The following is a 12,692-nucleotide window of genomic DNA, read 5'->3' on the forward strand; positions in this document are numbered from 1 at the left end:
CCTCGCATTAACCTAAGGATTAAAAGCGATAAAATTTTGACGAGCCTTTTTAACTTTCGAATGGTATCGAAAAATCTTTCCAAGATTCTTTTTCGTAAAAAGTATCCAAGTAAGCATATACAGAGTGTTTGTTTCAGATCACCCGTCCATCCCTTTTATTTTGAAAAGGGACGGATGCTAAGAAGTTGAGAAGACATATTTATTATGAAAGTCTATCTGAAGTTTCTAATGATGGTACTTTCAATTTTGGAAACCCTCCGGAAATATCGGAAACGGGGGAGCAACTCAAAAATTTTTAATTGTAACACGGAACAAATGGGTATCGTTGGATCTTTTAAAAAGAAACAACTTTTGTTTGAAAAAAAAATTGATATCTTTTATTGTTACCAAGAAATAAACAAAAAACATTCGCAATTATTGTAACGCTCGGAAATGATCAAAAATTAATTACAAATGTTTAAAACCCCTGCCACCTTAATGGAAACACCTTTCCATCCTTTGTCTCATCCTGTCAATCGTCCTCAAGACTTTTACAGAAGTAAAAGCTAGTTAATTGTGCGCGTTGCAATTAATGAGAAATGCGCCGGACAACTTCTTGAAACCACATGACAAATCATCCGCATTTATGTTTTGCTCCGTGATCTGTATCACGAGTTTGACTCATGTTTATGTTTGGCTCGTAATCCGTACCAAAATATCGATATTTTAAGATAATTTAAAAGTTGGAGCATTATAATCATTGCAAGCGTTTTTTAATCATTTCTCTTTAATGCTAAGTGATATCAAATTTTTTTTTCAAACAAAAATTGTTTCTTTTTAAAAGCTCTATTCAACGATACCCATGTTGCCCCATGTTGCAATTTAAAATTTTTAAATTGCCCCCGTTTCCGGTATCGAGGGGTTCCCAAAACTGAAAGTGCCACTATCAGAAACTTCAGATAGGCTTTCATGATAAATATGTCTTTCATCAATTTCTTAGCATCATCCTTTTTCAAAATAAAAAGGTTGGTTTGAACGGGTGGTTTGAAACAACCTGTATATAGAACAATGATGGTTTTTCAGAATTACATTTCTTCGTCGTGTATACGTTAAGAAATCCCAGCGAGCAGTCGTCTATATCGTGCAATTAAATCGAACAAGCGAGCCAATGTTCGCGAACGAGGGTGACCGAGGGAGAAAATTCAAGACTCCTGTTGAGGGTGAGAGACGACGGATGGAGCGAGAGAAGTAATCGTACCTACAAGAACTGGGACATTGCCAACAAATTCGAGTTAGTCGAGTAGAGAGTGGTAAAGTGGTGGCTGCGGTAGGATGGGTGAGAGGCAAATGTCGACTTCGAGCTGCGGCAGGAGATACGAGGGTCGCGCAGATGCCGAGAGGAATGGCCGAGCGTTCTGGGAACGAGGTGGGAGCGGGAGAGTCGCAAGAACACAACAGCGGGATGCGATGAGAAATCAAGGGAAAGAGAGAAAGAGAGGGCGAAGAAAAACGAGGGCAGAGTGAAAAGGGTGAAAACGAAAGGGGTGGTGAAATGGGAGAAAGAGACGAGACAGAGATACACAGAAGGTTCTAACCTCGTAGGGGAAGATTGTTTTCATTTGAGGGTTCAAATTGAAAAGGAGCGAGAAAACCGCGATTCGAAAGCCTGCTAAGTGGCGGGGATCGACTAAAGAGAGCTTGATTTATTTATTCTTTTTTTTTTTACTAAGCGAGGGGAAGTTTCGAGACTAACGCGACGCGCAGCATCTCCGGATGAAAATAATAAATATATTTTCAGAGTGCCTATTAAATCGCCGACAGCGAATGAAAAGGACGAGAAAAACTACTAGTAATAAAACGTAATCTTGTAATTACATGTAAGATAATTAGACTTCACTTGTAAGAGACGATATATGTTCTCTGAATTAAAATTAAATTTTCCTTAACTAACATTTATACTAAAACATGCAGATTACAATCGCATAATTATGAAATTATTGAATAATAAATGTTATGTTAGATATTAATAAAAAAATTTCGAATTGTAATTTTATAGAATTTCTATTTGTAATTTAATTTATAATTTTATGCGATTCTCTCTATTAACAGTAAAGATGTGCAGCATTATTTTTATCATGTATTATAGTATAAATTTCTTTCAGAAATATATCAAGTTAAATTGTATCAAAATATAGTATGTATCATACTATCTGATTTTGTACATCGTGTGATCATTGTCTTAATGCGCCTGGAAAATGGCAATTAAAGTAAATAAGCTAGCAAAGAGCGTCGCACCGACGCGATTATTATCACGGTTAATTAGAGAGTCGCGAAGAACCGATAACTTATTTTCATCTCTCTTTCAATTATAGCGACAGAAAAGCGAATCCGCATTACTTTATCTCCATTATAATTTGTTTAAAGTCGCAATATTCTGATTTCCAGATTTTCCAACAAAATTATTAAAAAAATCTTCCTTTTCTAATTTTTAACAATATTCGACGATTATTATTATTTGATAAATTATAAATATAAAGTTAACCTTTTAAAATTTTTATTGTAATCGTTGAGACTAAAGAGATCTAAAACATTTATTTTAAAAAAGTAACCTAACGTTAAAAAATATATTTCAAGATCTCTTTTAAAACATACACACACATACACACACATACACATTTATACAATATTTACGAATTTAGAAAATTTTCGTTATCCTAAAAGAAGAAAATCAAATTTATTTATACGAAATATATATATTATCTTTTTCTAACAAACTAAGCAATTTAATTAAGTCTAATTTTTTAAGATGATTAAATTTGAAATGACACGTGGACGTTACGACAATTTCCGTTACTAATTAAGAAAGTACAATAACCTCGCTCTAATTTTAAAGGGCATCTTTTTAAATTTGCGTCGCGAAATCTGCGATGCCGATTAAAATAGCACCGCTTTTTGAGGGACGCCCTGATTTCTCGTGCATTATTCGCCGGAAACAATTCCGCGGTGATCTCGGTACCGTGCTATGCCCTATAACTACCCGAGAGAGAGTAGTCCGCCCCTTTCCTCTTCCCCGCGCCTCGGCCCATTAAGCGCCGCCTCAGGGTACGAGGGTGAGAAATGATCGGCCGCTAATGCTAATGAATATCAGCTCGTTGTACCGGGACGACAGGAGGGTTGTTTGCTCCCAGTTTGCGAGCCCCACTTTTGAGCATGACCGCGCGACGAGGGGGCCACCGCGTGGTCGCTTTTAAGAAAATTGCTGATAGAGGGGACCGCCCCGCCGCTGTTTCCTCTGATTAGCCGAAATTACACGATTTCCCGGCCTAAGCGCGTCCGCCAGCCGTACACCTCATTTGCGACCGCGGTCGATTTCTGAGACGATTCACTGACATATTATACTCCTCGCTCAATTAAGGAGAAACTCTATGGATAAACTATATCAAAAATTTGTAAATTTAATGTATTTCGAGATTCATGAATTTGACATTTGCCGGTTTTGCACCAAGCACTTTTGGTCTTTTAAAAATATAAAATTATAATAATTAATTTGTTAAAGCAAAGATTTATCCTATAGAATATATTTTAATCTTAAAATCTTACAAATATTATCTTATAATACAAACATAAATAAAAATCTTATTTTATATCGAGCTAAATTTTTTATAGCGACTCTGTATCACAAAAATTTTATAATAATTAAAAATGTTAAAAAAATGAAATTTTTAATTCTACAGAACAGATTTTTATCTTACCTTATAAATTAATGATTTAATTTTAAATTATTTTATTTAAAAGGCTAAAAAAGTGTTTTGCTCAATGTCAAATTCATAAATCTCGAAATGTATTAATTTTTTATACAGCTGATTCATATAATTCCTCTTTAACGAGGGAATCCTTAATGTTGTTGAATATGATCTTGATAAACTCTGTGCAAAGTTAGTTGAAGATTACGCGCGATTATTCGTTCTTATGGTCTAACAATAAGTATATTTTTGAGAAACACAGTTTTCTCTAAAAGATTTTATATATAACATTTAAAAATATTCTCTTGTAATCCTTCTTTTAACTTAATATTCTAAACTTATATTATTTACGATTAAGCGTTATCTTGTTTAATTCATGCTCTATTAACAAAACAATAATACCGAATCACATCTTGTAAGGTTTAGGCCCAATTGCACCAACATTATTTTGGATTTAAGTGAGACTTAAACATGTGTCTATCTTTAGCTTACTTTCTAAATGATTAAAGAAAGACATACATTTAAGTCTCGCTTAAAGCCAAAATAATGTTGATGCAATCGGGCCCTTACTTAACTAGAGAAAATTAATCATTATATTTAAAAAATTAACATTAACGTGAAGGACTTACCTGCTTGTGCATTTCAACGTTGAGGCCATACGACATTTCGTAATACTGTAACAAAAAAGACACAATTTTCAGTTTACATAATATTCTGAGTCTATCTTTTTATTAATTTAATATAGTAATTCTAAAATTATAAAATATTATACTAATTAAAATATTAAATAGCACAAATTGATTAGCTGTAGGTGAGTTCTATCACAAACTGTATTCTTTCCGAGATATATATGTGTCATTCACAAAGAAAGCTTTGTAAAGAATCGCAAGATAAAAACAGAGGAGAGGAGACTACGCACTTTCAACGTCATCTTAAGGGGTTATACTACTCAGGCGTGTTGAAAAATGAGGCTTTTTTTAGGAATTTTTTTCTCCATTCCTACTAATAAAGCAATCAAAGTAGAGTTTTTCAGGGTTTATTATATGTGTTTTAAGGTATACAAAAATATTTTTTATTTTGATTTAAGGTACAAAATGGCGTCATGGCAGTAGGTAACGTGAGAAGGTTCGTCTCTAAACGGTGTGCAGGGTAACAATCTCCAGACAGCACCTAGAGGGGTGAAAATTTTTTTTTCATAATCTACATTAGTTTTTCTTTGGAAGTACACACGATTTTTACGATCGATAAACAATTTAAGATCGATTTTTTACCAAGAAAAAAAAAAAAAAATTAAAATTGATACCAAATTTGCAAAAATCAATATTTTTAAATAATTGTTCTTTCAAAGAAAAACTAATGTAGATTATGAAAAAAAATTTTTCACCCCTCTAGGTGCTGTCTGGAGATTGTTACCCTGCACACCGTTTACCTCCTCGGGAAAAAAACCTTCTCACGTTATCTACTGCCACGACGTCATTTTGTACCTTAAATCAAAATAAAAAATATTTTTGTACACCTTAAAAACACTATAAAAACAATATAATAAACCCTTAAAAACTCTACTTTGATTGCTTTATTAATAGTGGAGAAAAAAATTCCTCATTTTTCAGCACGCCTGAGTAGTATAACCCCTTAATTTTCTAATCATATTCACATTGGCATCTTCTTCTTTTTGTATATTTTCTCTTAAAAAAATATAATTTTTTCTTCCAATACCAAAAGAATCCTCGAGAAATCACATTTTTTCGCGCCAAACTTAAAATAGCTCGCGCACCAAAGTGCGAAATTCCCGAGACGTATCGAATCGCGCGGAGAGCGATCGATGGATCGCCGGCGCGATCTTCTCGCACTGTCGGCATTCTCGTGGGCGAAATTCTGCGGACGGAGGGGCGAGAGGGATAGGCCAGTAGAGTAGACATTCGATCCAGCGAGTACATTACGTCTCGATAAACTGCATCCGAGTGCATACGATGCAATCCGCTGGATGCGCTTGCGCGATCGTAAATTGGTTAGCGGCTGTCGTTTAACGTCCGCCTTTAGTCTCTCTCTCTCTCTCTCTCTCTCTCTCTCTCTCTCTCTCTCTCTCTCTCTCTCTCTCTCTCGTTCGGAGACAAATGGCTTCGAGGTAGGCGGTTTATCGTGAAAAAGAAAGAGAGAAAGAGAGAGAGAGAGAGAGAGACGAAGGGGGAGGGGGAGGGGGAGGCAATACACATGTCGGGTCAGGCCAAGAGATACTCGGCCCAAAGAGATCGATAGCATCAGCCACGGAAATATACCGACTTAATAATGCAGTCGATAACTACGGCCGGGTGAACTTGGCTCGCGCGAAGCCTTCCTTCCTTCCTTCCTTCTTAGGAAACGATCCCGGGACGTCTTGTCTACGTCTACGTCCGTGCATGTCAGTTTAGCTTGGCGATCGTATCGCGCAACAAATGTTGACTCGATAATTCGTTTCCTCCAAGGGCTCTTACCGCCCTCGAAAAACCACGCTAAGTAACGAGCAACTTATCTAAATACATGTTGTCAATATAATAGATTTTGGACTTTTATTGTATTTCATTTTTCAGCGCAGAAATAAAAAAAATACTAATATTATATTAGATTGTATTGTAATAAATTAAAAAATTATGTGATAAATTCGTTATATTTACAATATTTATAATATTATTTTAAAATTACGTAAGAATATATATAACATATAGGGTAAAGGCGTCAATTATGAGATATTTTTTTTTTGAAAAGCTTATATTTTCTTTAATTGTAACTTTTAATTCAATATAAATCATATACATATATGATAAAGTTGTGCGTGTAAGATATCCAAAGTAGTGATCAAACACCAAGATATAATTGTTGTATATGACGTTAATAACATGATAAAGGAATATCAAACTATTGCTATTAAATTATGTTGTTTACATTCCTTTGAAGTAATACATTCAACAACTTTCCTTAGCGTCGTTAACAAAATCGTCATACACTCGTCCGCACACGTGCGTTACGCTGCTGTCATTTACAATTTCACGGTTATCTATTATCAACGTGAAATAGTAACACTTATAAAAAAAAGTAGTGGCCGCGTTTGTAAAATAATTAGGGGTTTCATATTAAGAACCTCTCATATTATGCTACTTTACCCTATGTACCTTGCTCACTTACACTTTATTCTTATTTTATGATTTTGTTGTCAGTTATTTTATTATATTAATATAGAAATTTTTGTGACAATTAAGCGATGATTATTAATGGAATTCCCTTAAATTGATTCAAGTAAACTCACGATTAAAGTAAACTCTTCTACACACACTAATTTTGTCGTTTATATGTATACATATATTCGTCGGCGATGTCTTTACACGCGCTCTGTGAAGTTTGATTTAAATGGCCGAAGGAAAGATATCGGCGTAAGTCAGTAATCAAATAACGAGAAAACTCTCGACGGCAGAAGTTCTGTGGATATCGATCTCATCTACCCGTCTCTCATTTTCTATTTTCACGTGGCTCGGAACCCAATAATAGGAGTTGTACGGATAATTTCGTCCCCTCCGATTACTCGATATGGATCTTTTAGTAGCGAGCCTTTGATAGGATGATTGGACGACCTCGTTCGTCGCTCTCTCGACATTTTCCCTCGTTTCGCCTCTTCTTTACGCTTTTCTCTCTTTTTCGCTCTCTCATCTTCTCTTTAGACTCTTCGTTCTGGTTACATCGTACTTAGATTCGACCTGGTATTCTCTCACCTCTCTTCACATCCCCATTTTCCTTTTTCGCTCTCTTCACTCACTTCGCGGAAATTTACACGTCGCGCCCATAATTAACGGATAATTAACGGATAATTAATAAGCCGGTGTAAATTACGTCGGTATATCCGCAGAATTTTTCTTCATCAGCTTTTTGTATATCATATATATTTTTAAAGACGAAGTTGCAAGCTTTTTTCTCTCGGAAATAAAATTGAATGATAAGTAAAATACAAGGTATTCAGACCACCCGTCCATCCCTTTTATTTTGAAAAGGGATAAATACTAAAAAGTTGAAAAAGACATATTTATCATAAAAACCTATCTGAAGTTTCTGATGGTGGTACTTTCAGTTTTGGAATCCCTCGGAAATACCAGAAACGGGAGACAATTCAAAAATTTTAAATTGCAACATGGAGCAACATGGGTATCGTTGGATAGAGCTTTTAAAAAGGAACAACTTTTGTTAGAAAAAAAATTTGATATCACTTAGCATTAGAAAGAAATGATTAAAAAATGCTTGCATTGATTGTAACTTCTAAATTACCTTAAAATATCGATATTTTGGTACAGATTACGAGCCAAACATAAACATGAGTCAAACTCGTGATACGAATCACGGACCAAACATAAACACAGATAATTTGTTATGTGGTTTCAAGAAGACGGTTGTTCGGCGTATTTCTCATTAATTGCAACGCGCACAATTAACCAGCTTTTACTTCTGCAGAAATCTTGAGGGCGATCGACAGTATGAGCTAAAGGATAGAAAGATGACAGATTTTGGACATTTGTAATTAATTTTCGGTCATTTTCGAGCGTCACAATAAATGCAAATATTTTTTGTTCATTTCTTGGTAACAATAAAAGATATCAAATTTTTTTTCAAACAAAAGTTATTTCTTTTTAAAAGCTTTATCCAACGATAGACCCATGTTGTCCCATGTTGTAATTTAAAATTTTTTAGTTGCCCCCGTTTCCGGTATTTTTAGGGGCTTTTCAAAACTAAAAGTCAGAAACCACCATCAGAAACTTCAGATAGGTTTTCAGATGATAAATAAATCTTTTTCAACTTCTTAGCATCATCCCTTTTCAAAATAAAAAAAGTGGACGGATGGGCTGAAAAAACGGGACCCTGTATATTATCATAACAATATACTTGAGAAGTTTCTCGATATTTTAGTTTACATCTTGGTAAAATAATAATAAATTTTATAAAATCTTATAAAATACATATTTATTCGATATACTTGTATAAAATAAGGCTCTTGTTTAGCGTCAAGTGTTATCTGTACAAAATAATATTAATTTAAAATATAAGTTAGGAGAAATTCATAAATAATAGCTTAGTCAGAATGCGAAATAAAGAAAATCTCTGTAGATATTTATATTTTGCGGGGATAAAGGAACAATATCGCGGCATCGTCAACCGAATCGTCCGTCACGGTCCAAGCGTCACGACGCAAAATTTCGCGAGTGTTGATGAAAAAAAAATTTTTTTTTAGAGCAGAGGACAACGTATAGAGCGCGGGATAGAAATGCAATCTGCCAGGCGTACCGGCTCGCGCGGGGTGGAAAGCAAACGGCGAACCGTGAAAAACAGGAGGAAAACAAAGAGTAATCGAGAAGCGCGCCCCAGGGATGTGGGTTACGTTTAATTTGTTGCAGCGCGAAAAAACGCGGCGGAGAAAAAACATAGATAATTGGAAAGTCTTCTCGTTCTCGCGCGGGCGGGCCGGAGATGCAGCAACGAGACCCGGGCCCGTTTTCGATAAGGTTTTTTTCGTTTTCATCCCCCTTTTTCATTCCTCGTCCCTCATACCCTCATCGAATTCTCTCGTTCGATCATTACGTTCGCATATTGAAAATTAAATCAATTTTCGGCCACGGCCCGGGGATTCGGAATCCCGGGAAATTTTTCCGCTTGTTTTCGACAAAATACCTAACTAATCTCTCCTCGCGACATTGAAGGGACAAATCTCGACCGTCACTTTGTTCAAGCTAGGAGAATTAATTCACCGACAAATCTGTCACGGAAAAAATGAAACTCCTGTGAGCAATCGAGCGGCAGGTAACTTGCAATTCAAGGAATGCAAATTTTACGCATGATTATTAAAAGATCAGATATATAATACATGAACGGAATCATTTATTTTCATTGGAATTAATATCGCGTTAAAGGAGACACTTTTATGAATTTTTAAAATATAAAAAATCGAGAACGAGATGATCACATTTTAATAAGATGTGATAAAAGATGATTATCGAAGAAACAGTTCACTTTAATTACACTTGCTGTATATCGTTGTGAGATACAAAATGTCATTCCTCGAAAAATTTGCGGAGCAAAAATGTGAATCATAAATAAAGAAAGAGAGCAAATGGCAAACGAAGAGATGAGAGAGAGAAAAGATAAAAATACTTTTTAATAAAAGATAGAATTTTTAAAACCCCAAGTTCATGCATTCTCAAAGTCACGTAATTTGCAAGCATTATTTTTTTCCAATATGCATATATTTTTTTACACCTATAGTAAAATCTATACAAACTAGTGATGGGCGATTTTTTAGAAAAAATCGATTTTTTAATCCATCTTGAATCGAAGTAACTGAGATCGATTTACTAAAAAAATCGGACCAAAAGAATCGATTTAAAAAATCAAAACTACATAACAAAAACTAAAAAGTCATTATTTTGTAAGATGGATTATATTTGCATAACTATAGTAAATTATGTTTTACTTTAAAATAATTTGATTTATAAAATTATTTGACATTAGTATCGGAGACACTCAAAAATATTTAAAAAACGAATAAAAATATTTTAAAACATTTTTTTTTTAAATATATTTATTCAATTTTTTATTCGTACGCAGATTGAAAAGCGCCACTTCTGGCACCACTAAACGTACGTATATCAAATCAACAGATCGAAATTCGATTTTCTACAAAAAGAATCGAACAGAAAAGGATTGATTTAAGAAAATCGATTTTTCGAGGGGAAAGATCGATTTTCTGAAAATCGAATCGAGATCGCCTATCACTAATACAAACATAATCCCGGACGCATTAATCATCTCTAAATAAATCAAGTATATCAATCAAATTCTCCAAGAGGGCGACAAGGGTGGCGGTATCTCGACAAGGGAGAAGGGAAAGATATTCCATAACGACGTGGAAAGGCGATGATCCGTAAGACGGAGCGGACAAAAGAGAAAGAGGCGAAGAAGAAGAAAAAGAGAGAGAGAGAGAGAGAGAGAGAGAGAGAGAGAGAGAGAGAGAGAGAAAACTCGGAGAGAAGCGTGGAGTGAAAGGGGAGGGGAAAAGGGTGGAAGGGGCAAAAATTGAAGCGGCGCGCGGATTTACGCGGCGCGTTACCCTAATGAAAATCGCGAAGGATGAAGTTGCGCGCGCGTGGCAGCAGCGGCGGCGGCGACGGCGACGGCGACGGCGACGGCGGCAGCGGCGGCGGCGGCAGCGGCGGCGGCGGCGGCGGCGACGGCGGCGGCGGTGGCGGCGGCGGCGGCGGCGGCGGCGATGGTGGCAGCGACGACGAGAAGAGGTGGTAGGAGACACCCTCGGAATACACGAGGGTGGAATTAGAATATCAGAGATACGGCTGGCATAGAGCGCGGTGTGTACGTACTGTGCGCGACGCGCACACCAACATCCCATCGCCTTCGTTCGCGCGTCCTCTCTCAGGGCTTGCACGTATATAATACTTGTCGGTGGTTGACAAACCCTCGACATCAATTTCTCTCTCTGTCTCTATAATTCTCTCTCCCTCCGCCCGCGTCTCTCTCTCTCTCTCTCTCTCTCGCGCGCGCATTCTCGCTCTCCCTCTTCCCTCGACGAGTCTTGCCTCTCTCTTGCCCGCTATTTCTATCGCCCACCCTCTGCCAACTCCCCAACTACTCCTCCTGCTGCTACCCCCCTTCTCTATCTCTCTCTTCGTTTACTTTGGAGATATCGATTACCGGCTCAACTCCCAACCCCCATCAACCCCTCTGTCACCTCCGACCCCCCTTATCCATTCCCTCTGGCACCCCCGACTCCCTTCCACTCGGCCCAGCTTGCTGCTTGGTTGCTTGCACGGTGTCACATCGGTGTAGCAGTTTACAGAGACAGTATAGTTCGCGACAATTACGATCGAACGTACAGAAGGCAGTGGTGTAGGACTTCGAAATCCAAGGATGCGAATGTTACGACGACGCCGCCGACGTTGATATCAATTTGCAGAATCTTATGCTTGATTTTCCAGAGTAATTCTTAATTCGCGTGTTTTAACGCGATGTAAACAGAGAAGAGAGTTGACGTAAAACGAGCGCAATTTTCGCATGCAAAACACTGGCCGATCCTCTTTCACACTCGCGCAAATTCAAATTTGCATTTCTCGAGAATGCATTAAGCGCATATCCGAGCTATCTATTGTATTATAAAATAATTTGTTCAAACTTTCTTCATAAATTAACAAACAGAAAGTTTCAAAAATTTTGACAAATGTTATAATCTGTAATTAAGAGATAATAAAGTCAACATAAGGTCAAATTAATAACTTATTTTTGCTAAACGAATACAAATTATAAAGTAAAGTTCTAATAATTAGCAAAATATTACCAGCGTTAAATGTCGTCATAATTTCAGTTTTACAATTTCAAGTTTAAATTTCGAATCTTTATATATAATCGCATTAAACGCAACGATTAGCTTTAGAAAATCGCCAAAGTTAAACTAGTTTTAATTTTCGATTTTTGCAATCGATCCTAGAACTTTGTAGAGCAGCCGAATAAACATTCGCCTCCGCTGAAATTTGCGTCTATTGAGCATAACGAAGGTTATTGACCCTCCAATCCGAGCCGTTCGCTTTCGTATACCTCGAAAGCGATTTGCAGAAACGCATAATCGCCCGGTACCTGCGAGAGCGCATTCTCGTGCAACGCTGAATTTGTATCGGGACAAAAGAGCGAGGGTTCTCCTTGATTTTTACTTTCATTTTTCAGTCCAGCCACCGTGTCTCTCCTCAGCTTGATTTGAATGCCGTGGAAGACGAGCAACGAGTCGTATGACATACTCGGAAATTTTTACGTAACTTTTCAAATGACGTTTACATGGTGATATTTTTATGGTAAAAAGTGTTTAAAAAAAAGTTACAAAGTTCACTTTGCAATTTCATATCGCGCTTTATACGCGAATTTTAAGAAAACATTTTATTGCAATCTGCGTGATTTCCT

General features: G+C 36.6%; 1 protein-coding gene across 5 annotated transcripts in view; it reads right to left on the reverse strand.

Annotated features, from left to right (window-relative positions):
- Gro (TLE family member transcriptional corepressor groucho) overlaps positions 1 to 12,692 on the reverse strand; it is a 77,239-nt gene that overhangs the window by 32,395 nt on the left and 32,152 nt on the right. For 4 of the 5 annotated variants that reach the window (XM_072890772.1, XM_072890771.1, XM_072890773.1 and 1 more), the window contains exon 5: positions 4,352 to 4,396. In XM_072890772.1, coding sequence (XP_072746873.1) covers positions 4,352 to 4,396 — 45 coding nt within the window. Of the gene's footprint in view, positions 1 to 4,351; positions 4,398 to 12,692 lie in introns of those variants that run through there. The other variant, XM_072890775.1, reaches the window with a different exon arrangement.

This window comes from Anoplolepis gracilipes, chromosome 4 (genome assembly GCF_047496725.1).
Source record: "Anoplolepis gracilipes chromosome 4, ASM4749672v1, whole genome shotgun sequence".
NCBI classification, from domain to species: domain Eukaryota; kingdom Metazoa; phylum Arthropoda; class Insecta; order Hymenoptera; family Formicidae; genus Anoplolepis; species Anoplolepis gracilipes.